Source organism: Chaetodon auriga, chromosome 3 (genome assembly GCF_051107435.1).
Source record: "Chaetodon auriga isolate fChaAug3 chromosome 3, fChaAug3.hap1, whole genome shotgun sequence".
NCBI classification, from domain to species: Eukaryota; Metazoa; Chordata; class Actinopteri; order Chaetodontiformes; family Chaetodontidae; genus Chaetodon; species Chaetodon auriga.
The window spans coordinates 28,018,468-28,045,790 of NC_135076.1; the positions used below are offsets into that span (position 1 = coordinate 28,018,468).

A 27,323-nucleotide genomic window follows, 5' to 3' on the forward strand; every position below is an offset into this window, starting at 1 on the left:
AAAAGAATTGCACCCAGTTAAATTAGCCCGTTTGTTGCAGGCAGGAAATGGTCCACCATCACAAAACACACCTCAAACCACAGAAAGGTTCGACAACAGCTGCAGCAAGTAATGAAAGTAGGAACGCTGTCTTTTATCAAACTGTATGGAGAGTAATAGATTACACGAGTAACACCAGACAACTTTGAATGGTCTTAAACAAAACACACCAGAAATTCATCTTTTGATTTTATTTTGCCAGCATGTTTGTTATATCATTATTGCACGGTGAACCCCAAATAATGTCACCAGTGTTCACATATTCTCTGCTGCTCAAATCATTAAATATATTGCTTCCTGTGCAGCAGATATTTTCCCTTAAAAAGACCCGACAGTCACTGGAAGTTTGGAGCAGCAAAGATAAAGTCATAAACGTTCAGGTTATAACGATGTACTGACATGGACGTGAATAATTAGAATAATACAGATAAAGCAGAACTTGACATAAAATGCATAAATACTGGGATCGTGGAACAACTGTAGATTTTTCAGTTTCTGTGAAGAACTGTGAGCAAAACTGTGACAGAATCACTCAGAAATGTATATTCAGTATATTTGGCTGATTAAGAATAATTCGCTACATGTCTTTAAATTTAGTGACATTTTTGTATCATGCAAGTTTATTATGAATATCACAGGTTTCTATACAGATATTTATCTACAGAAAAGTTGTATTAGGATCTGACTAAAAGTCTAAAAGCTGTCAAGCCCGAGTAACATTTGTTTTTCAGAAATCTTTAACAACTTGAGGATATGAAACGTGGAATTGTGCTGCATGTCTTTGACTTTAAGGGTTAGTTTGGATTCTCTGAAGTGGAGCAACAGAAAATCTGAACCAACCCTTTAAACGTCCCTGTGTAACAAGTTGAATACTCGAAGAAAGAAGATAAATACATAAAATACCTAAAATGACATTTAGCTATTAAAGCTAAATATGTCTTTGATTTATGTAAATCTACAGTTCTATTATATTTATTGGCTTTTAATACAATGTGAAAAACTATCATGGGTCAGCAGCACTGAAAGCAGCATATACATTCATATTCATTCATTACAGATGATAGAGTATATATTCATGTTTTTCTTTCTAATATTGGACTTCAAAGAAAAGTATTTCTCAAAATTGTGAAGTGTGAGTTTGTTTTGGCAATGGATTCAACCAGACTGAGCCCCACAGATGTGCACACAGAACAAACAAAAGGCAACGTCCTGGGACAAAGACGACATGCTCTCTTCCTGTGATAGACCCTGAAAAACGTTCACTTCAGAATGATCTGTCATCTTTGCACACTGCATAGCCTGTGTGGAAGAATGGAGCCGTCCCTGCAGAACAAGCACCAAGTCTACGAGTTGTAAACAAGTTTAGAGATCAGGTGATGGACATGCAGATGCTCGGTGGGTTTAAGGTTATTCAGTCTGAAATTTAAGCACAATGTCGCTGATTACAATATATTCTTACTCATGAGAGAAGTCGAGAGCTGCCACAATGAGAAAAATATTCAAATGATGTGTTGCTACAAAAGGTTTCCTGTTCAGAGTTTTCTCATTATAAAAAGACGTTGCTGTCGTGGCTGTAATGAGAGCCGGAAATTACACTGGTGGTTGAAGGTTAAGCAGAAGAACAATGACAGAACACGCTGTCCCAACATAACGCAGCGTGTTGAATGTCACTTTGATGAAGAGAAACGCTCTGTGATTCAGGCACAGAGAGGTGAGACCCTTCAAAGCAGCCGCCGTGTAACGACAGCCCTGTGTACACTGCCGAACAAGAGCACAACTCTATTTTATGTCGGCTCCAAAAGAAAGTGAGACGTGAGCTTAATGGAAATGTTCAGGCTCATGTGTTTTTCCAGGATAGAGTGGCAATGCTCCTTTTGTTTTGACAAAAAGTTTCTCATTAAAAGAGTAAGATACTGAAAAATGTTTCTTATAATGCTGAACTCCTCTGTTGAGATCTGAAATCTGGATATTGTGTTCACTTTCTAATGAAAATGTTTTCTCATTAAAGCAAAATGCTGTGTCATAATAACAAGGCACTTTTTTACCATGACAAACAGAGGAGAGCAGTTTTCCAATGGCAGCTCTGCACTGCCAGACCAGCTTACACTGAAGAAAGAAATCCTAAAAGTTGTATTATAAGGCAAAGCATAGCATTAAAATATCCTCTAGTAAACTTTTTGCTAATATATAGAGTATTATTAACATGTACTATCAAGTGGATTAACTATTATATTTGTATATAAACAGTTACAGGACTAATCTAAAACAATGTGCTGATTATTACGTATAAACTGTGCAAATTCAGGCAACAAATTCAGGCAAGTTCTAGACGGTAAAGTTCTACTCAAGATCTTGGTGCGCACCAGACATGCGTATTTGTATTTTGTGATGAAGACCCAAAACCTCCACCATCCCTGTCCCTGAGTGGGGCACGCCGGTGTGCAGGAGGTGCCTCTGTAAATGCTTGATCCAGTCCTCCTGGATAGACAGGGGACCCTGGAAGACGAGATCACAGAATCTGCAGAGACAAGAGGACAAGAAGGTTTCTCGAGTCAAAGCACAGCCATCTTCTTCCAGTCTGAAATACATGCTGTATTGTGTTATTTGATTGTAATAAGGTCCCTCCAGCACCCAGTCACATGCTCTGTATGCACACAGATTGGCTCAGGTGGGTCACAGTCACCTAATCCATATGTGCCAGTTAAAATGTGGGCATATAGGAAGACACGTACAGTATGTGTGCTGAAGGGGGACAGCCTCAGCAATTTATTGACTGTCCCCTGAATCTTTGACACTCTCAAAGAAGCCATTGCTCTTGTGATATTTGTGATATGGCTTTAAATGTGGCCATATTTGAGGTTAAAATGGGGAGCAGATCTGGAGGAGGGATGACACTCTGGAGGAGTGAGGGTATGAAGGTGGTCTCACATGGCCAGACCAACCTCCACACTTCGAGAAAGGTCCAGCTGAACCCATTATCAGCCCTTTATCTGAGATAGGACCTGGACTATCTCTTAAGGCTGATACAGAAGTCCATCACTGTTCCCAGGAGGTCTCTGGGGGACTAGTCAGGTGGCAGGTGGTAGAAGACTGGTCAGGTCAAGGACTAGGACAGGCCTGCTTGGTGCTCTGGTGACTTGAGGGCCTGCTGACAAACAAATGAGCAGTAAGGGCGAGCAGAGCAGGAGCGCGTGGGGTTCTGCTCTGTTCATTCTCTGCAGCAGCTGGTCTTCAAGATTTCTTCAGCGGTCCCAGACAAGGACTGACGTCTGCCTATGCGTCATCTCATTTCTTTCATTTAGGGCCTATGTGAGACATGGAACTGGGTGAGGAGCTCCTTCACGTCACTCTTCACTGAGAGAACCATGTTTACATACAGCATGCGACCTTGCATCCTCTGTACCTGCAGGTGAGTGTGTATATCTCAGCATTCAAGGAGTGGAAAATCTTCTTTTTCAGCCCAGGCCTCAGTCTGGGCTTCTTCTGCTTATAATCAGAGCCTGAAAAGACAAAACGCTGACTGCATTATCTGAGGGAAAGAATTAAGTTATCACTAACGAGAGGCATGAAAATATAATCCCAGAGCCAAACTATTATTCACTGCTGACCACAGATTGAGCCATAGTTTACTGTCAGAAACTCACCTGGTCCTTCAAAGATGCCGGTCCTCTTCCTGTGTGCATAGGCGTGAAGCTGAGCGGGAAGCAGTGTGCCGTTACACTGAATACAAATCTCATTTGATTCACATTCCTCTGAAAGATAGAACAATGAAAAGAGAAATTAAACTCGAAGAGAGCAAAGCAAATGGATCAAGACGTTTAGGCTGAAATTATGTGATTATACTTTCCACGTGCTTCATCGGCAGGCTTTAATGGGAAATTTGATTGGATGATGTTTTAATTTTAATACAGTTTAGCTGCAACGTGGGTCTCACATCAAGGTTTCGGCTCATCAGATGTTCGATGGCGCAGCATTTCAGGAGAAAATCGTTGTACTACAGTGTTTGAGTTCATGCAGTAATTTTATTATCAAGGAAAACTGTTACTCCCACTGTGCTCCGAAGCCGCCCTCCACCTGGTTTCATTCTAAGCATCTGATTTGCACTTTCCAGTTTGAAAAGTGTTACTGGTGAAGTTTAACACGATTTTGTGTCTTTGGGGGCGTTATTTTCACAAACACAACCTCATGAGAGTCACAGAGGATTCATAAACTACACAAAAACTGACAGATCTGTTAGTCTTCTGACAGAACTGGAGGCGACACTGCTGTGCAGCATTACAGGGACGGTTGAGTCATCACTAAAGATCTTCCAAAATTAAAACTAATCTGAATTTTTACTTTTTAATTTCATTCTGGCTCAAAGGAAATTTCTCACTGGAAATGTCTGAGCAGAAAGGACAAAAGATTTTTTATTTGGGAGATTAAATGAATGTGAACCGCAGCTCAATCATGAATGTGTATTATCTTTAACACCTGATAACAAATAATCTAAAGGACACTCACAGCAGAGCACTGTCTGTCCATTCAGTTTAACACAGAGCTCAGCAAACCTCAAAATCTTTACCATCATCTTTTTCAGTATCTGACTGAAAGTTTGATTTGGACAGACATTAAACAAAAGTGTGTAAACACGGATGATTGGCTTCCAACTAAACATCAAGAGCATCTCATGATTTTTTAATCTGAATTTCAAAAGCACTCACAAAAATTCAATCCAGTGTGTGTTTTTTTTTTTCTTTTTTTCCACAAATCAAATGATGGTGAACTATCCTCGCACTGTTTCACTGGTATGTACCTGCAGCGTACAGCTACCTGTCAAGAGATGCTGAACATTCATGATACGGATCATTTATGTCTAAACAACAATAAGTAGTGGACTCATCTGTAATCAGTCAAAGCTAAGACTGTGAAAAACATGTGCACTTTGATCGCATCAACACTGCTGCTGAATCCTCAACATGAGAGGCAAACATTCCAGGTTTCACTGTGATGTGAAGGGTGAGGTGCATGTCGTGAAGTGCTTCTTATGTCTATGTTTTGCCAAATATCTATAGAAGAGGCAAACTGCACTTGAGTCCGTACCACGAGCCCACTTTGGTTCCACGCTGGTCCTCCGTGTCTCCTCTGTGTAATCTTTGGTCAGATCTCCGAGCCTCCTGGTTGCATAGGCATCCTGGTTGTTTCTCGCTGTACGCTCCAAACTTTTCTGTCTCATCTTCAGCAATTCAACTAAAGTGCTGGAGGAGGCTTCAGTGCCTCTTCGTGCTTCTACCGGAAGCGTCTTCCTGTCTGAGAAGGCCTCTGCCTCCTGTTTTGGTACAAAGCCGTCCAGTATGGGATGCGGACTCTCATACTGGATTTTCACTGGGATGCCCACGCTCATCGGGACCAGGCCGTTGGTGCTGAATAACTTCTGTGAAACAAAGGACCGTGAGGGGAAGCGGCTCTTGTTGAGGACCTGGAGGATGTTCCGATGTTCTTGTTTGTCCTGCAGGAGTTCATTTAGGATGCACAGCGGGGACTTACTGCTGCTGGTCACTCTTCGGCCAATTCGTTTCAGATGTCCCCTCACGTGGTTGGAGAGTCCGGTCTTGGTATCAAACCAACCCCAGCACAGGGGACAAGTGTGCTCGCCTCGGGCTTCTGGCTTCACAGCTGTAATAAATCACATGACGTTTGTCATAAAAATTTAAGTGAACTAAGCTACTGTTTCTAATATTACACTGCACTGGATGCTTTTATAATGCAGAAGCTTTCATATCCACTGTCTGTATCACATACTGCAGCTGTTAATCTAAAGTGGACATAATCAATATTTTTATCCAACAAAATCAAGTGACAATGTGAAAACAATTACAATGTGAGGAGCGCTCACAGTGACCAACCTGCAGAGAATCATCAGCTGAATCTACATCTCAGCTTTACAGAGCTTTACAACAGGTTCTGGATCGTTGTCCAGCTGTCCGGCCCACGACTTCACTATTTTGGCCAACTGTGACTCACAATATTCTCTGATTCTACAAATGGATGATTATGTTCACTGTTTTACATAACCTTTAAGAATATCTGCACATGGCAACAGCGGTATGGTCAAGGTTTGGGAAAGACTGTTGAAGTTATAGCAAACAAACTGCTTCTTGGACGCTCCTGAAATGGAGACAGAACGTGCCCGGTGGAATTGAACACATCGTCTGGAATGACATCAGTCAGCCTGTCAGATGTGTAGCGGACAGAACCTGATGGAATCAGCTCTGTCAATCTAAACTTAGTCACAGCAGTGCTTTGGACAAAATGTTAATGCCAGCAAGCTAAACGCACTCAAGCAGGTATAACGTACACCACGTTCACCATATTAGTTTAGTGGGTTAGCATGCTAATGTTTGCCAATTACCACTAACACAAAGTACAGCTGGGGCTGATGGGAATACTTAAAACCAAAAGTGTTAACATCATGGTGGCCATAGAGGAAAAGCTACAGGATCACCAGAGTCCATAGGATTCATCCTCTGGACACCATGTATGTATGTGCCAAATTTCATGGTAATCTAGTGTAGAATTATGGACCAAAGTGATGGACAGACAGTCCAACAGACTGATGCCATCTCTACAGCCAATGCTGGTCGCATGGCTAAAACACTGAATTGCAGGTGTGTGACGGGTGGCAAACTTCATTAAAGACCTTTTGTGTTGAGCTGTTAGTGTTTAGCTGCTCATAGCTGACACATACTTGTACCTTTTCTCACTTTCCTCGTAGCACAGGGGATCCTTCTGCGGATTCGTGGTTGGTGGTCCCGCAGCGCCACTTGCTCTGGCGAAACCATGTGGCGAGCGTTATAGCTCAAACCAACTCGGTGAAGGTGCCCTCGCACGTGATTGGACAGACCCACTCCGGACTCGAACATGGCAGGGCAGTACGGACAGGGCTTGTGTTCGACCCCTGCTGTGGGGAAAACCTCAAAGCTGTCACTCGTAGATGTACGAGGCGACTGTGGGGAATCATCACGCGCTGTTGTTTCGATATACTCCTCTTTGATTATGAGTTGCTCGATGTCACTACAGTCTTCATCGCCATCGTCTTCATCCTTGAGTACATGGGGGCTCTGGTCTTTGGCTGAAAATCTCTGCCTCTTTCTGAAATACCTCCGAGCATACGGGTTCCTTTCCTCGCCGCTTTCCAGGAAGCTGCCTGTAGCTCCACTGGCGTCGTCACTGAACTTACTGCTGCCCTCGCAGCCTTTCTCTAACTCCTTATCTGCAGACTGTTTCTTTAGCCTCTGGCTAAGTCGTGGCGATTTATTACCATTCAAATTGTCGATAGTGTTATGTAAGGGTGTTGACATTTCTCTCACTGATGGAGAATTTTGCTTTGCTTGTAAACTCCCGCGTACCCACTTGTTCTTGCTACCTTGACACAACATCTGGTCTAATTTAAGATTTCTGGCTGATAGTAAAAAATCAGGGGTTGCAGGACAGTTTGCCTGCTTTGTGCTGCCAAAAGCCTTGCAGTCATCGTCTCCTTCCACACAGGTGAGATCAGTTGCCACATCTAATTTTTGCAGGAGTAACTTCCCATGCCTGTCGACCCTCCACAATGATGGTGGGAGCATGTTTTTGGCGCAGCCAACGGGACACTTCAACTGAGGAGAATTTGCAGTGTTTTCATTGGACTTTTGAATGTAGACGTCCCAGTTTTCACCAGAGCAGTGGGTGAAATGGGCTGTTTCTCCAAAATTAGTCGACAGACTTGGTTTAGACGCAACAATTTTGGGCTGGTCATCAACCTCACCATTACCACTATGTGATCGCTGACGCTCTAGCTCGGAGCGTCTTTCCAGTACTATTTTGTCTCTGCTTCTGAAAAATCCCATTTTACACTGAAACTGAACACGGTTCCCTTCTTCTGCATCATTATGAGTCACTTTCCTGTATTGAGGCTGGTGTGTGTTGAGGTGCGCGACATGTAAGTGTGCTTCGAGAGCTTGCTGCGTCAGTGTAATGTAGTTACACTCCTCACAGAAGTAATAGTGCTTTAGATTATCGTGTGTTTTGGCGTGCTGGACAAAGATTTTAGGACAATTGCAACCAAAGACACACTGAGGACACTTCCTGCCTTCGAATTTGGTGTTTTTGAGACCTTTGATTTCTTCCGTAAGTTTTTCCAGCCTGTCTTGGTGAATAATGATGTGGCTCATGAGGGAGTTGCTATCACAGAACAAACGCCCACACTCCCTGCATACAAAGGGCTGTGAAACATTCTCACTGTTCACCTGATTATGCTTGCCTAAATGATACATCATATGTCTATGGAAATGCATTTTTTCCTTGAAATTAACATTGCATACGGTGCATGAAAAGAGAAGTGGATCTTGCTCAACTTGCTCTGTCTTCACCTGTTCCACTTTTGGACTAAAATTGTCTCCATCTTCACGGTCATTTTCCTCATTACAGCCTCCCTGCGCTGTGCTATAAATACAGCGCTCAGAGTCTGAAGCTGTGCTCCTAGACAGATCTTTGAATGGCACACCAGAATATTTAATATCAGATTGTGTACCCAAAGAATCATCTTTGTTGCCAATGTCAACATTTTCAACATCATTACCGCAGCAGAGACAGAAATGTCTGTGATTTAGGCTGTTGTTAACCTTTTCCAGAGCGCCTGACATGCATTTTACATGCGGACTGTGCTTCATGTCTCTTTGGTGCATCACTTTGGTCTCCAGCCTTCTGTTGTCGTGCGAGAAGCGCTCTCTCGTTGAATCCCATCTGATTACTCCAGCATCATCATAATCATCGGAGGAGCTTTCTGACCGTTCTACGTCCCGTCGAGATCTTGTTTTCATTGTCTGCTTTGTCAAAGGTTGGCTAATGTGCATTTGCTCCGCACCGTCACCTGTCAGTGTGGAATAGGCCAGTTTAGACTCATTCTCCTCCGAGTGAGACAGTGGCGTGTTGACACCTGGCTGTGTGGCCAGTGTTTTTACGACGGGCCCCGCTGTGTTCTTCCAAGCGTCTGATTGAAGCTCACTAGGTGGTGGTAACACCTCGGGGCTCGTGTCCTTCTCCGCTTGCCACGCGGCATCCAGGACATTGTTGGATAAAACAGTGCCTTTGTTCAGGACACAGTGTACCTCTGAGGTGGGGTGTGAACCAGGTCCATTAACAAGTGCTCCTGAAGGCAATGAATTGCCTGCATGGGGAACAGCAGGGACACTGCTGTATACAAATGGATTCGGCTGGGTTCCATTTAAAGGGTTTTCGTGTTCATCTGAGGACAGACCTGCAGCATTGTTCTTCAGGGAGAATGTGTGACTCTGTAATGGCTGCTGAGTACGACCTGGGCTGTCAGACACAGATTCCACGTCTTTGTCCTCTTGTGCATTTGGCTTCAAATCAGACATAGTCGTGGTACTTTCTGAAATATGAAAAAAAATCAGAAAACGATTAAGAGCACTTTTTAATCATTTCAAGAAAGTCAAGTAAGGCAAGCATAATATTTCCTTTATTCTAGTGCAGTGTTCAACCATGTGAAGACGATTTGCCGGAAGAACTAACGCAGATGCAAATTACAAAATGAAACACTGCTGCACAACAGGTATAATAAAATCATGCTGATAATGTGCTGCTGTTAAAAAAAATAGTTTTTTGGGCTATTCTCCGTAAAATGAGAGCGGTATTATTCTGTGCCACATTATGATTTTCCAACACCCTCTTTCGCCACCTCTATTCACAACAAACCCTGCTGTTAGCCCTGAATACCCTGGCGAGGATGCTTAATTATGTGAGCGTACCTCTGGGATACAACCTTCCTGCTTCTCCACATAAAGTTCTCAGTCGTCTGCTAAAATTGACCAATTTCCATGGGAACAAAGTACACCTCCAATGAGATCATATTGCGTCTTATCACTCTGTGATGGTGCCAACACAGATCCCAGCATGAGACTGTTGTTACTTGAATCCTGACAAATTGGCAGGCACACAATCTGTCTAAAACACAAACACAGACCCACACAAAGAAAACATACGCCTTTGCACATACGCACACACAATAACTCATTTATTTCACATTTTCATATTCGGACAAACCTATAAAACTGAAGGCTTCCAGTCATTAAATAAGATTAGAATCTGCATACAATTAAACGTGTGTGCTCCATCTTACAGCAGATTACACTCGGCTGTCCGGAGCTGATTTAGTTTAAAATGTATGCTCAGTGGATTTGACATCCAGGGCTGGTTGCTCTCTACAGGAAGCAGCGTTGCTAACGAAGTGGTAAATTCAGTGTTAATGAGTGGCTTCACTGTTACCACCTCAGAGGTAAAACCTTCCTAGCTCCATATTCTCCCCATCTGTTGTGGTGTTAGAGGTTCGAAAGGGGAACAGACGCTCGACATTTAAAGCGTGCTTCACTGTTACCCCCAAACGGCAGGGTGGCAAAACCATCAAAATATCTCCGTTCAAAACGTGTAAGCCTCATTAGCAGCCAACTCACACAATTCGCTTCTATATATAACGAACAGGGGTTCAACAGAAATATAATTCTTAAAAATTCATTTGCTTCTATTTACTTCATTTAGTCAATGTTAAAAGGCTGACTTTGCCTTGCCTGGAGATATTTACAGGGATTATGAGCTTTAATACAGTTAAGCTGTATGCACAGATCAATCTGCTGTGAGCTTTCACTAACCCTGTCTGGCATTTTCTCCAAAACACTTGCCTCATTTTTCAGTTTGGTAAATGAGATTTAAGAGGAGAGACATCGTCACTGTTTACTGTTTGACGACAGAAAACAAACTCACACTTATGTGTTGAGCCATCTTTTGACTTTTTTTACTGCCTTTTCTCGGTGTGTAAGATGTATTTCTCAAACTGATATCTGTGCAGTGCATTTACCATTTTATTAGATGCGTCTGTAGAATCAGATGTAATCCAATGCAGCAGCCCTGCATGTACTTCTACCTTTGTGAAAGAATCAATTCCAAGGTTATGGTCAGAGGCGTTCCTTAAAATCTGTCCTTGGGGGACAAAATATTAGGAGCAGTCGTTACACACTCAGTGGCCACTTAATTAGGTACAATTTAATGCAATCCAATACAGCAGCTGTGCCATCCTCTGGCTGCTCACCTCTATATTTATGCAGCTTATACTGTTGAGTTTTTGTTGAGACTATAGTGGTGGTCATTGTATTGATAGTTTTTTCTAATCTTCTGCTCCTGTGATGCACAATGTGTGAATGGGATGGTGAAAACATTAGAAACACACCTCAACATAATGCAGAATAAACACCTGTGTACCTGACGTAATAAGCTTGTTAATATGGGATTTATTACTGTATTGAATTGCATTAGTTTGTATGGGTGTATGTAATAAACCACATAAAAATAAAAGCTTGAATTTGCACCAGTAGCAAAAAATGAGCAGGATATCATGCAGGATAACATGCAGCATTCTCTGATGGTTGGTGGGCTGGGACGAGTGCCATGTACTCACATCAGTGTGGCTTTGAGTCTGCTCACAACCTCAGTGCATGTTAAGCCCCATTCTCTTTCATCTTGCTGTCATTCTCCACTGTGTACATAACATTTACCTGTAAAAACTGTGCATTGATTACTTGTTTCATTACACCAGGTAGCTGCGTAAGTAGTAATTTTGCATGTGTAAATGTGCAGAGACAAGCCGAAGCAACAATCTGCTTCCATCTCATCGACAAAGGTCAAGCATTACTGCGTGACCTCTCAATCTAATTTTGTAATTACTTCCTCATCGACACTTCAGGAACCATCTCTGCATTAAGGCTGAAGTCTCCAGCAGAGTGACGACGATGACATCTGCTTTGATGGGTTGTAGCATCGGTGCTCCAGGAGCTCAGGCTTTTTCAAAACAGACATTTGACGAGGTGTAAGTGACTCCAATGCAAATAAAGCTAATATTCAATTTGTTTTTAGAAAGTAAATGTGCAATACATTTTTACAATTGTTCAGGACAATAAATAAAACCCTCTGAGAACAGTCATGGGACCAGGAGTGGGGACACTCGGCCATTAATGGCAGTGATGATGGTTCAGACCCTTTTCTTACTGCCCACAAGACCAGACAAGACATCACACCTTAAATTGCACCTGATGCAGCACGAAAAAAAAAAAAAAAGCTGGATTATGAAAAAAGCTCCTAAAATAATTAATGATAAGAATTTGGGTGCAGGAGAGAAATAAGCACCAGTCGAGGATGAGCAGCAGGAAAACAATGACACCTTAATGAGGTCAGCGTGGGGTCACAAATAACATGTAAATCCCCAAAATGTAAAAGAGCGAATGAAACATCAAGACTTAACTGATATGACCTGTTTACGTCAATGTTTAACCAAACATAGAAACAACAATGTACGCTGTATGATTTGAGTCGAGAAATTTGTAAAAGGCATTTAACGTTTAGAAAATATCTGCAGATCAATCGATAGTGAAAATAATTATTCATTACGACCCCAGACAGAGTCCTGCTGTCCACTGCAAAGGACAGTGTGGACCTCAGCAGGTCGGGCAGGTCGTCCACCAACAGGACATTTTTCATCTTCAGTAAAGATTTAATGCAAACAGGCTGAAATACCCAAACTTCAGGTCTGAAGAGGACGACAAACAGATTGAGGAGGAAGAGTCTGGTGCTGTAGGCTTGCGAGGCTGCGAATGTCTAAGCAAATTCCTTCTTCCTGTTCAACTGAAGACCCGGGCTGGCAGCACAGTGGAGACGGCACAAAAAACCAACTGGGACCAGTCAGCCAAACCATTTCAACTGCTGGAGCTGTCTGTATGGATCAACAGCCAACCTTCCGTTCCTCTGCCATCGCCTTTGCTGGAGAAACGTCTAAACAAGGGAACCACGGTCCCTCAAGTACTGCACCACACTACTTCCTCAGCTAATGGGATCTATTGATTTATTTGACACAATGTGAATTTATGAAGCTGCTTCTTAAGTGTGAGAGTATCAAAGTGTGGCTCAAAACAAACAGAGATTCAGCTTGACACTCCAGTAATCCCAAGGTGAGTTTGTTCTCTCAGCGAAGGTGCCACAGCGAAAAGAAAAAAAACACACTGTTAAGTTCTTCTTCTGCTACCGTAGCCCTGCAGCATCAAACGGCAGAAAAGCAGGAAGAAATTAGCAGCGTGCCAAAATTCGCAGAAGAATGTGAAACTAAAAAACGCGACAATAAAACAGCCTAAATTTGCACGGGAGAAAATAAAGCGAGTGGCTTCACACGATGTCTTTGTCTGGATTACATACTCTTTTATCCCACTGAATTCTTGTCACCCAAAGGTCATTTCCATAATAATGGTCTCCATTCTCCCTAATGGGATTTTGGCTGTGATTATGTATGCCAGCGCCTTGTGCAGACACTATCAGCCCTGTCATCCTGAATTGCACAAATGTAATTACACAAAGCCTTTGATAACTAAACAATGTAATTTACTGCTTGAGTGGAAATATATGCTGGAGTTATATGAGTCAAATTACACACTACGGGAAAACATGTGAGCTCCATCGATGGTTTGATGCAAAGAGAATTATGTTCTTTTAGTGAGAACAAATTAAATGCTAAGACACGATTTAACAACAAGAATATTTACAATTTAAGAAAAGATCCACAGATAAGTACGACTGGAAGTGCTAATTTAAAGGAATAGTTGGACGTTTTTGGGAAATACTCATACTTGCTTGAACAGTAATGTATGAGAACATCTGTGAAGGGTAGATATACAAACATGATCGAGAGCTGAAGTGAAACAAGGACTTCCAGGAAAGAAGGGAAGCAAGAAAACCTCATTCGACATGTCACTAACATTTGTGACAGAGCTAATAAGTAAAAACCCTGAAACACAACCTTACTCCATGTTGTGTGGTTCACATCACATCTCAAACGAACACCATTTCCCATAAGCCCATGGATATGGACTGTACCAAGCTACAATTAGTTTGTTTGCCAACAGAGTAAATGTTGAACTTTGTTAAAATCATGACGGTTGAACATGTGAATGCTAACGGCTAACATGGCTCTGAAGAACCCATCGACTGTACCGCTCGTTCCACAGCTCATTAATGAACATCTCGTTTGTTTAATGTGTCCAAAAATGAACCGAGCATGAATCGCAGGTTGCGTAGGTGTGATTTGTTGCCTTCGGACAGAGCCAGGCTTGCTGTTCGCTGTCTCTGTGCTAAGCCGAGCTCGGCTTCGGGCTGGAGCTTCGCATTTAGAGGACAGAAATGAGACGTAACGATGAACTGCTTTAACTAATAATCTAGAATATAAACAGTATATGTGAGTTCGTGATGAGCACGTGATGACAGTGGAGTCCAAAGGCAGAACAGACGTACAGAGACAGGACGTGGGTTAAAGCCTTGAACCACAGGTGAGACTGAATCTCCCAAAGCAAAAGACAATCCCATCCTTCAGCCAAGGTTCAACACCGGCGTAACATATCTAAAAAAAAATCCTGCCCACAACAAACTTCTCGCCCCTCCCCCCCCTCCGAAAAGGGAACGAGTGAAATGGCTGTGATGGTAGATTTACTGATGAAAAAAGGTGAAGCGAGAACATTCGGAGTGATAAAAGGGGACAGGGAGCGAGTGACAGTTGGGTTAAGACAGAAGTCATGTTCAATAGCAGGTAGAAACATCAAACAGTGAGTTCACAGGAAACCCATGCAACCTTGTCTTGAAGGAGGATTTTCTGTTGTGTGGAGTAGATTATATCTGTTCAAGCTGCTGACACGGCCTCATTTGCTGCCCGTAGTGTTGGAGGGGGATTAAACGATATAAACTTTAAAGCTTTAAACAATACCTTTCAAAATTAAATGGATTAAGGGAGGGATGTCTGATGGGGATTTCCCAAGGCTTTGTTAGTTTTAAACTCTACTCCTTTTAAAGGCGGGAAGAGGGGGGAAAAAAACAGCGGTTAGAAATTTCTCAGGCATGTGACCGTTTTAATGAGGCTGCTCTCACGTTGAGGAGGGCAGTGGGCACAGGAGGGCTGCCGAGCAGATGGCTCTCATAAACATCATATCTGCTCTGTTTAGATACACGACTTCTCATCTCCCAACACCGAGAGGAAAACAAACCCGACCATCACCACAAGCACTACCCACTTGCCCGCTTTTGGCAAGCTGCGCCGGCTCGTTGAAATGGCACATTTCCATTTCTTGCATTTCTCCTTCATAACAGTATGCATGAGCTGCGCAATTGATATACATAACCTCTAATCTGTTATAAGTATGCAGGGGAGATGCAGCGATTGCAGTGGTGGGTATTTTTGTTTAGTGGCAGTTAGGATGTTGACTTTTATTAAATGTTATTATTACCATAGAACTGAAAGTATGCAGATACTGAGCAAGACAGGAGTAGTTGCTATGATTAGGCATGCTCAGATGCTTCCCTCTTCGGTTCGGATGGAAGAAAATTATATATATATATACATCAAACTTTGTTGCTGCCGCTTTGCTGGAGACATGTGACCATCCAGATGAAAGGGAGTCGGTGTCAAACTGCTCTCCAAATTGAGGACAGGCTCCACATTGCTGAGCAGACATCAGTGAGCTTAAATATGGAGGCATGTCAAGCATCGCAGGTATTAGGATGAAATCTCTCATTATCTTCCTTTAAAACATAATATGAGTGCACGGCGGCAGGGATAGGTGGGGAAGGCAGGGACCTCGCAGTCACTAATGGCAAGCGAAGCGAGTCCTCGGTAGTCACCTTGAATTCTATTATTAGACTCTAAACAGTAACTGGATCAAGTGCGTCGTCTGCAGCCTCCGATTGGGCTGCCAGACCCAGACATGGCTGAAATAACTACGATCGCACGGGGTCAACGAGGCGGCGTGCGCAGCAGAGCCTGCAGTGAACAAAGAAGAAGCGAGCCTCTGAAGAGAAAACGCCGAAACTGCGGCTGTCAAGAAGTCACAAGGAATTCGTGGGCCAACAAAAGCCTATTTATCTAACTCTATCAGGAAAAGTGGACAGCTTGAGCGCTGTAGCCTTGACAGCAGTGGGATTCCCTTGTCATCTCCCAAGGTCCACACACACACACACACACACACACACACACAGACGCATGTAAGGCGATTATTCAGTACTGCTCGTCAATTGTACCTTTTCAACCCGGATCAATGCGTCGTCTTGCACCAGGGGCCTGTATCAGCACCAGTCATTAACATGTGAGTGCCACTCTATCAGCTCCAGCTCCAAATAAATCAAAGGGTCGGCCACAGAAGAAAAGGGGCTAATATTTCCTCAATAACCCCAGAGAGACACCATGGAGAGATGCAAATTGCCTCCCAGGAGACCCCGGGGGATGTGAAGGAGGAACTTGCTGGGAGGCAACGGGAAGCTAATGAGTATAATGGTAAATGTATACAAGGAGAGGGAGAAAACCCTCTCTATTCATACCAATTAATACAATCTTATCAATGGAGGTGTACTGTAGAAGGAGGGCCCACGTCTAACCCCTTGCCCTCCTCCCCGCTTCCACCTCGCCAGCATCTGTATTATTCAACACAGGCCAGGCTACGGTCATTAGCCCTGTGGGAGACTGGGCCAGGCCTGGGGAGTTAAGGAGATTTTAAAAACCACTCACTCCTCACATCAAAACAAATCGGGCCAAATCAAAGGGGCTCAAAAATGTCCTTTCTTGGAGGGGTGAGGGAGGGAGCTGCCATTGTTGTGAAAGGCTGCTTTCTGCAGCGTCGATGCACAGAAAACACGAGATAGCACGAGACAGAAGAAGCGTCATCAGTCATGCTGCGACGCAGGAAAAAAGGATTACTGATGAAATAACACAATTTAAACCATAATAGTGTTAAATTTCTTTGCATAATAACGATAAAATGTGGCATCAATACATTTTATTAATTAGATGGTGCTTAACAACTGTGACATTTGAGCTTTTTGTCTATATCATTAGCAGATTAACAGGATTTTTTTCAGTTTCTTGTCAGAAAAGAACACTTCAGTTGACTGAAGATGAAGATTTCACTGCAGCTAAAAGGTGAACAAATGAAACAAACCCACACGACAAGTGAGGAATCAGTTCATGGAGGTAAGATCATTTCACCTGTTCCTCATACAAAAAAAAGGTGTTTCAGGAAGTCATTTTCTCCTTCAAATTACCGACATGTTTTTCTGGATCATTCATGAAAGAAGCACATTTATTTAGGAAACTGGTTGAAATAATTATCAGGAGTTATCAATAAAAAAAACTGACTCAACGTGGACCGAGCCCCGACTGCATTAACACAGCAATGCAAGCTGGTGATAAACACATTTTCTCCTCACTGATAAACCTTTAAATATTAAATATCTTTATTTCTCCTTTTTGCAGTCACTTACTAAAGCAGCGCTGTAATATTTACAGTCCACCAAATCCTCCGCAACACCAAATATCACCAACAGATGGCACCTGCAGGCGTGGAAACTTGCTGAAAACACGAAATTGTTTACACGCTTAGCAGCAGACACTTCAGTTACCTTCGCATGTTAAAAGGTGACTGAAGCTTTCCGACAGCACGACATCATACTGACACTTTAAAGATCCGCTGTGGAGCTTTTTTTTTTTGTAAACTGTTTACATTGAGTGTGCGCGATGTAAACAAAAACTGCTCCACGGCGCCACCAGTGGTCAAGGGCTACACAGGAGACCTTCAAGTTAGCTCTGAATCGATTCGGTCGTGCAGCTGAAAGAAATTGAAGTGGTATGTAGTCCTAGTTTAAGGAAGCGTTTGAACTACCTGAAAGGGCAAACAAATGCTTCAAAAGCATAAGAAGAAGAAGGAATGCCTCGATCTATCATTTTGAAGGTCATTTATAAGGGTGGAGAAATATACCCGACAGCAGCCGATTGGAGGAGGATTTGCCTCCCAGAGATCAGCGAGGGGACTGAAATGAAGGTTAATGGCTATATAACTTTCTACATGTATAATCCTATACTCCAGATTTCATTGAGCATAGCTGTAAAAGCCCTCCGTCAGCATAATTGCGCCTAACCTGTGCCCCGCATGCTCAAATCTCTAAAATATCACATCCAGCTCTGAGAATGAGTGGGAAATTAATGAGGAAAGTGCTGAGCTCAACCTTAGATAGGTATCACAGAAAGGGTGAGCCGCCTCATGGCTCATGTGCAGTAGAAGCCCGCTAATCCAAACCCTCGAACACAGAGGCTGTTTGGACTTGAGAAATGTTCGGAGGGATAAATACGAGACCGTGCTGATCTGACGTTCTTGCAGACTTGGGTGAATGTGGATCAGAGTAAAATATATCAGAAACTGCAAGCTTTTTTTTAGGCGTTCTGGTAATTTAGATTTAGTTGTTGCATAATGAATAAAATCACAATTAACCCAGATGCAAATAATGAAAGTGCACAAGATGCAAAACATGGATAAATACTATCAAATTATTATTATTACAGTTATTATTATTATTATTATACATCAGTATGTTCTTCCGTCATTAGTTGAAATAATTCTGATCTTTTTTTTTTTTTTTTACCTTATTTATTTTCAGATTTCCCATAATGACAAAACTGCACATTAAAGATTTTAAATGATAAGACATTTTTGTGTCCATCTTTTATTCCTTTTATCATCATCCATTCAATTTAGTGTGATTACACAGAGCACATGAACTGATGCTGCTCTTCAACATATCGTCCTCCTGAGTGAGAGCCGAGAGCATCAGTGATCATATTCTGCCCCTTAGTGGAGGAAACGGTCCATAACCTGAGTGAAACAGGATAATGGGAGGCTTGATCTGCAGAGGCTGAGCATCAGGCTGGATTGTGGACATCTGCAGCTCATGACTTAGGTGCTGCTTCATTCAGCCTTTGATGGACCAAAGCAATTTCACCTGCCAGTCCCTCAGATTTAAGTAGCTGCAGTCGTCTCTCCTTTAAAACAAACTCCTCTCCAGGAAGAAGTCGCTCCCATGGCTCTTAAAAAGTGGAGTGCCACACAATTTCCATTTAAATTCAGGTTTGTGAACATGAAAAATATCCAAAACTATCAAGTAAAAAGAATGGAAATCTGAGTTTGGATGTTGTCACGACATAAACTGTCTTCAAAAGCTGCTTGCTTGAGGGTTTTTGTACAATCAGGCTGCATAATGTGTGAGAGAATCAGAACCAGAGAATGAACCCTCATCTGTGGAAATTCATCCAAAATGTGCTTCTGCAAATCCCTCTCAGTAGAGCTGCCATCGCAAATTAAGCAAGCAAAAGCTTTCTCGTATCTCCAGCAGCAGCAGTGAATGTTCACTAATATGAGCTGAACGGAAGCAGGAAAAAAGACAAATATGAGAGCTGAAATTACAGTTTGAGGGTTGAAATGAGATGCAGTTTTACATGCACGTGTAAAACCAATGAAATGCTTAAAAGGATCTGTTTGTTACAAATTCTGCCAGAAGCTGCCATTAAGTGTGTTACAACGTGGTGCTTGAAACCTGATCCTCCCTCATACAACACATGTCTTTAAAAAGCATGGGGACTTTATGAGATGGAGAAAATAACATAAAGCTCCAAAAGCCCAAATGAATGCAGAGGTGGAGTCCTAAAACGGCCTTTTTAAGGCATTAAGGTCATCAAAGGCAATCCACACTCTCCTCAGCTGCAGTCTGCACATTTTATACAGCACGCATGCTGCTTAAGATCTTATGTTCCTTTGAATTTTAATGTATTTGTAGCTAGAAAAATATGAAAACTGGATAAAGTGCACTGTATAAGAGGCTGATATCAAAACCAGGCCAGCAGTTGATTATTTTCATCACTTTCTTGATGAATCAATTAATTGTTTCACAGTTTCCCAGAGCACAAGGTGACAAGCTGCTTGTTGTGCCCACCCATCCGTCTAAAACCCAAAGATATTCAGTTTATTATCACATGAGACAAAGACATGCAGCAAATCTTCACAAATGAGAGGCTGGACCTGGGAAATGTTTGGCATCTGTGCTTTCTGTCATTTAAAAAAGGGATGTCTGCAGGGCAGTGCAGAGCCTGTCCTCAATGAATCACACAGAATCTGCAACAGAGATGCTCATTTAAAGGACCAACATGTTAAAATACTCATTAAAAACAAAGTCTGTGTTTCACCAGGCTGATGTCAGGTTCAGCGACAATGACCAGCGAGGAACTATCAATGAAAGTTGGATAAAATAAAGCCGAATAACCTATTTATTAGATTTTTACAGAAGAAATGTGCATTGCATCATTAGACCTCTGAGGAAAACCTGAACTCCTCATTTAATGATCAAACCACGATGGTACAATTTCAACGTGGTGATAATTTCAACATTACAGCATTCGGCGGCTAACATTTGAAGAAAATCAAACAAAGACTAGAGGATCATAAACTAAACACTGGTTGTGTGTCAGTGATGCTGTTTCACACTGGAAAATAATCAACAGCCAGCCTGTCACTCCCTACAACCTGCCAAGCGTAGGAGTGGAAGCACTGACACATGTAACTGACATCTCAGATTTAATTTGACTGGTAATCACACCCAGCTATAGTTTCAGAGCATTTCACACATCTGAGCTACAGTTTCAGGTGCTAAGCCGGTAAGGAGACACACAACTGTGCCTCTGAATGATAACACCTCTTCAGAGACGGTCACATTTTAGGTTTATGCTCTGCCATTGTGATTACAATAATGATAATACTAACAAGAACATTAGACTCCACACCAAACGCATTTCCTTGCTTTTCAATTAGAATGCAATCAACACTCAGCTCGAGCTTGGCGTCAGTCCTTCAGCGGGTATTTGAGACGAATGATTAACGTGTGTCGCTTCACGGCAGGTCACCTTGTTGTGATTCTTGTCTGAATCCACAACCACGAGCTGATAATATCACTTCTAATAAGAGTCAGTATTCCTCTAATACCGCCTGTGTTTGTCACATTTGAGAGAGTGGAGCTCGATAACCGTGCAGAATGTTTAACGAGATGAAACGACGGGAAGAACCGGTTGGCGTGCGCTCACCAGTCGACTCCTCCACGTGGCTCTATGCAAACACACCTGGAACAGAGACACAAACAGCAAGACGACGTCCTCTAAGTTTGGTCATGAAGTTGAGAGCCACTCGCCACATCAGGCCTTTTCTTTCAAAGAATACTTCAGCTTTCACGAAGGTTTTGTGGTTTCATCTGACACACCCTGCCTCCGGGAATCTGTCCCTCCAAATTCAGACTCTGCTCTGGATCCATAACTGAAAGCTGAGGACTCCATTTCTTGAAAATGAATCCACACGAGGACACGAGGAAGCATGATGTCAGCAGGGTCAGATCAGTGATCAGCTGATCAATCGATGCATTAACCTTTGTGTTTTTTCTTAAGACCTCACTGCTGTATGAAAAAATAACTACAACAAAAACCAACTTTCTCCAAAAATGTTCTTTCTTTTCTGGAGATTTTTGTTAACATGAAAGCAGTTAAATACAGAAATGACCATAAAGTATTGTTAGTGTTAGTACGCTTAATGTTTCACACAGTTTTATCACAAATCCCTTTAGTTTGCCACAAAGAATTATCAACACCAGTCAGAGATGATCAGCACAATAAAATCCATCATATTCAACCATATTTTACGGCTAATTATCACAACTAATATAAACACAAGTCATGCATTATGTCCTGCAGTGGACAGGTGAAATATGACATCATAGGACATCAAATTAGCAAACATCATTAAACATCAAGGTGAAAAGGTGTCTGCTCTCCTCTGTTTTATAGATGGTTATTAAAGATAAGAACAAAACATGTAATCTGAAGACGTCTCCCTGGGCTAATTTTTCACTGCTCAGAACAGAATCAACACTTAAAATGACTGTTAGTGACAGTCGTGTTGTCACAGTGTGACCGTACGTCACAGCAGCAGCACAATGTGTTCGCTTGAATGGCAAACGAGCGCCATCACAAACCTATTAAGGACAGCTGAGGACGTTTCCTGCTTATATGAACATCAGAAACAGAAAAGGAGAATATATCAGGCCATTAGGTTCGATGCAAACAACGTGGAAACTAGAGCTGAAATGATTTGTCAGTTAGCCAACAACAAATGAACCTGCATCTATTTTAATAACTTTAATGTCGTATTTTATGGAAAAATGACAGAAGTTCTCAGGTTGTCGTGTGGTTTTGCTGCTTTTCTGTGTCAAACATAACAGTGAACGACTGTTGGATAAAAGAAGCCTGCACAGACGTGATCGTGGCCTCTGGGAAATCATGACAGACAAATTTCACTATTTTCTGACTATTTAACACCATAATGAAAATAATGTTTGGTTGCGGTGCTAATGGGAGCTGGAACTTATAGTTTCACGTCATAACCCTGGGACAAAGGGAACAGCTCGATACGTTCGTCACCGGCTCTGAAGTTATTCATTCCATGCAGATGATTTAACGAGTCGAGGATTGATTCGGTCAGTGTGATTCTATGAAAGCGTGCCGGCCTTATTTCCTCGCCTCTGATATATTTCTGCAGACCTCAATGTTCTTGGTGGAGCCACCTGATTACTAAAATATCTCATCTCTGCAGCTGCTCCTCAGCTGAGTTGCTAATTCAGGCCAGTGTACTCCCATTTAAGTAGTCCCAGGTGTCTTCATTTATAGCTGTGTAAGCAGCAGCCAGGCCAACAGAGAACACATAACTGTTTGCTATGCTGAGCATTCAGGGACTTCAGGCATCTTGGTTAAAATATTTGACCTTGTCAAGTGACATATAATCAATTTGTGGATAACATGCCTCAACCATCTGATTTATTTAGTCGGGCAGTTGACTCCTTTACTCTCTGTGGTACACTAATGCAGTAAAATCTGCGCTAGGCTGTTAAGCTTCTTCCTATAGCCATGAAAGCTCATCCTTAAACACCTGCAGGGAGTGATGGACTCACTTCTGTAGGTTTGCACTTTGATTTTACAAAACTCCCATTCCTGAGCTGACAACAACCACAATGTAAATAAACTCCCACAGAGTTATGGAAGTTCCTCAGTGTCAAAACTACTGAGCTACAACAGAAATAATGAAGAAAGTACTTGCACCATCCAGGAAGTGTGCCATCTAGCAAAGGTCAGTCACTGCCTGCATTATTTCATGTTCAGTATATAGAATATTTCCACTGGAAAACAGTCAAATGCTGCAGCAAATGTTATCAAGCACAACCCTTCACTACAGAACATACTGCAGGTCTGACCCACTGACACGAGCCCACGTCCGATACAATAAACGCACATAAAAGACGTCAGAGTCCTGCACACTTAGTCAAGACTGGGGAGGGAGAGAAATTAGCTGAATCAAAATTCCTTCAAAATTCACATACAAGGTAATTTTGAGCAGAAATACGTGTATTTTGTTGGAAAAATCATTAACATCATAAGCCAACAAGAATCTGTGGCTACATGTACGACGCAAAAACAACATGAATAGATAATTTAGCATGTAGTTCCTCTTTAAATCAATTCCAATATTGTCATACTAAAATGTACTTTTCAAACATTATCACAACTTCCAGTACAGCAGCTGCAAATTCAACCATTTCAGACTAGAGGCTTCCACGGTTCTACATGAATCCAAGAACCCAAGACCTAACCCAGGACCCATACGGGTTCAGATCCAGTTTCATACGGTCAGTTGTGTCCGGGTCAGCTTTTGCTCTGCTGTCATGGCTGCCACGTCTGTTTAACATAATGTGAGATACCCGAGTGGGTAACTTGAACATTATAACATTAGGATGAGAAAGTGTGAGAGAGGAAATGAGGTGAAAAAATTAAAAGAGCCACAAGGAAATCGTCTTGAAGAGGACAGACAGCAAATTAGCATTGCTACCGTTAGCTACCAGGACAACAAACAAAAAATCATGATTATAGTTCAGGAGGAAAAACAGTCAAAGTCATCTTTATTGTGCTAAATGCTAAAAAAAAAAAAAAAAAAAAACTACAAAGCTGACTCAATGAGTTGCATTTTGTCAACCATCACCGACAACAAGACTTTTTAAGGAGAATGCAATAATTACGAAAAAATGCTATTAAAGGCCCAAAGTCCAAAATGTCTCCCTCACTTCCTCATTCACTGCTCTGTATACTAAATATAAATGTAATGAAAAGGCATTCAATAGTTTACTCTGTAGCCAGCAGTAAATTGAGATTGTCAACACTTTTACATCAACATCAACTTTTGCACCACTCTAATCTTTGCATCTGTACAATGCAGTGCATTGCATCGTGGGATTGTTAGTTTAAGGTAGAAGTAACATGGACGCACATTCAACAGTAAATCATAATAATGCAGCACAGAGTGAATAGGGAGTGATTTCAGACACAGGTGGGCTCAGGTGGTCCAGTTAGAGTTCAACTTTGCTTCAGCAGCAGTTTCGCCATTGAAGACCTTCCATACAATGAGGGTTTAGGGTTTTTAACAGGCCATGCAAAGTGAGCGAGGGAAGGCAGAGACATGAAACTTAAGAAATGAAGTTTACTACAAGCCCGCGGCTCTGCTTTCAGTGCACACACAGTTTATCCTCTGCAAACATGAACTTCAACTCCACTTTAAGGTAGACAGTTGTTTTCCGGGCTGCCATAAACCGACTGTCCTTCAGTCCAAACTGACATGTTTTCAGACAGGCTATGCGACAGCGAGCTCCTGGAGCAGCTGTGCACGCACGCTGACCCACAAACACCGAACTGCACCAGCGGCGTCCTGAAGACAGACTCGATGCTGCAGAACCAATAAGCGGAGGAAAGTCGAGCTACACCTTTCAGTCATCAGTCACTGCGGTGTTTTCGTACCTGCACGGCGACACATCGCTGACTGATGACCACACCTGGTGACAGCGTATCAGTGCGCTCATCAGACCGTGCAGCAGGCTGTAACACCTACCTCAGCACCGCCTCAGGACGACGGCCGTGTCCGCAAGTCTGTCATTGACACCGTGACTCGTCTCTGCAGCTCTGAGGCTGTCGCCATTTTGCTTTAAAATCACGCAGGTCGCCCTGTAGTCCGGAGGAGAGGGATGCTCACGGCGGAGGTAGAGGAATGAGCGTCACCCTCAGTGCTCACCGAGCCCTTATACTGTAGTTCCAGGAACGACACATGTGGAGCAGCTCACCTTCATCACTCACCTACAGGACTGAAATGACCCCAGAACATTTTATTTTAAGTTTGTGAACGAGGTGCGTGACCTTGAACTGCACCTTACAACCCAGATTAGATCTATATGTGTCTGCCTGTTCATCATCAGAGCCTCACAGACACAAACTGCAGTATGTTTCTTATTTGTTGAAGTTATATGAGTTTAAACAGGGAGGAGTGCACAGCGGTGTCATCCACAGTGGAACTGCAAGCAGGACGGACATGTCACATGTCTTCTGTGACCATGAGCTGAATTCCAAAATGGTTATAATGAAAGTTTCACTGGGGAAACACTGTGCTACTGTTGTATATTTAATGTTCAATTGCTCTTGTACAAGTAAAGCAGTGAGCTTTAACCCTCATTTAAATTGTAGAATAATGATGCTGAATGCATGCTGAAAATGCATTATTAATGCTGTTGCATGGTTTTTCTCGCCCAAGTGTTTATTTCCATGATTCTGCAGGAAAAGCATCGGGCATTTCAAACCTCACGAGTCACAATCATGTCATCCTCAGTGTGTTTGAAACAGGTGTTACTTAATGCAGACATCATCTCTTTCCATGTTGTTGCATACTTATCATGTTTCCCATCAAACTTTCCAGGAATACGAGCTGTAGCTGCAGTTAGTGATGAACTGAGGTGTTTAATTTACTTTCTCTCCTCTTATATGATTATGAGATCATGTCTAGATGAATTTTGATTGAGGTTAAACTGAATTATATTCAGTTTGAGGTTTCCACAACTCCAAATTAATCACACTCTTAGCTACTATAGACCCTGTTATTATTATTATTCTACACTAAACACAATAAAATTAGATATTTCAGACCATAATATACTTAATTGTGCATAACATCAGTGCATCTTTGTTCCATGCATTGAGGAGAACACTGTGTGGTGTGTGTGTGTGTGCAGCGGTTGATTGCAGTGGTAATTCTCATATTCATGAAATATTGATCGGATTAAGCAGACAGCTAACAAACCTCTGAGTGTACATTGCTCCAGTGGCTGCTATTATCAACGAGAGGCAGTCTGCATACGACTAAAATTTCTCCAAATCTGCTGAATATTTATAGAGTGGGCAAAATATGACTTATTTATTTTTGCTAAATTATTAAAAGTGTGGAATGCAGATCATTAATCATTAATATTGATATATTGAGAAACTGTAAAACATAAATATTTGTGCATAAATATTTATCCACTCCATGCCAGTGTGTATTAACTGCAGGTTTAGCTCCTTATTCAGCAGAGATATGTTTCTTTCAAAGCTATTTCCAAGTCACTTACTGTATTTGTGCTCGCCTCACTGATCTCAGCTTATCACCGAACCCACCTAGATGGCAGAAAACACAAAGCAATCCCGAGGAGTGCGTCGTCTTCCTGTGTGAGATATAGGGATTGACACAAGCCCTCTGTTTTCAGAGCATGAAGTAATTCTTTTAATGGCCTGCCAACTGTGCACTCCAAAGTTTGATTTTGCTCTGCAAAATGAGAGCAAAAATCTCGAACAATTTATTATGCTGTTTGTGCCTCGCTTCACTAGTTATCGTCTGCAATTTATTTCCTACCTTGGGGTACTGCAAGCCATTTTTCTCCATTTTCAGTGGCTCACTTTTTTTTCTTGATCCTGCACGCTGCTGACTAAACTCCTGCCTCCAGCCATGGTGTTGGAACATCACAGAAAACTACATCATTATACTGAATCTAGTTAACAAAGAGAGGCAGAGAACCAGTTTAAATCACGGGGCACAATATACTGTGTGAGGAATTACTCACTTCACCAGCTGAGATGCAGCGATTCGCAGCCTGTCTCTCTGCAGTTGCACAGGTGAATTGGCTCACTAATGAAGGCTGTTTCAGACCTCATTTGGAATTCAAGGTCAGCACCTGACCACTCTCTGCTATTTGAAATTCATTTTTTCTATTATAAATGAAGCTTTAGTCCAAACGTGAGTCCCATGTCTGCATCAGCTGAGCAGCAGTGATGACCTTTTTTCCAGACATTTATTAATACATTACTTCCACCTTTGCAGGAAGGCTGCGGCGTGTCGTCGTGTCTTTCCAGAATGAAAACACGGTTTATCTGTGATTTAAAAGATGACAGAAATTTTAATTTCAGAGGCAGA

General features: G+C 42.2%; 1 protein-coding gene across 2 annotated transcripts; it reads right to left on the reverse strand.

Moving 5' to 3' along the window:
• Nucleotides 1-197: 197 nt before the first annotated feature.
• znf644b (zinc finger protein 644b) lies at nucleotides 198-25,138 on the reverse strand. Of its 2 annotated transcripts, XM_076722829.1 has the most exons (7): nucleotides 11,528-11,653; nucleotides 10,931-11,052; nucleotides 6,773-9,451; nucleotides 5,122-5,694; nucleotides 3,684-3,791; nucleotides 3,443-3,539; nucleotides 198-2,557 (listed from the first exon to the last, which is right to left on the reverse strand). In XM_076722829.1, exons 3-7 carry the CDS (start codon nucleotides 9,435-9,437, stop codon nucleotides 2,380-2,382), a joined length of 3,621 nt encoding a protein of 1,206 aa, XP_076578944.1. In that variant the 5' UTR covers nucleotides 9,438-9,451; nucleotides 10,931-11,052; nucleotides 11,528-11,653; the 3' UTR covers nucleotides 198-2,379. The 2 variants fall into 2 exon arrangements, with proteins under 2 accessions (XP_076578944.1, XP_076578936.1); XM_076722821.1 differs by lacking the exons at nucleotides 10,931-11,052; nucleotides 11,528-11,653 and adding an exon at nucleotides 24,942-25,138.
• Between the last annotated feature and the right edge of the window lie 2,185 nt (nucleotides 25,139-27,323).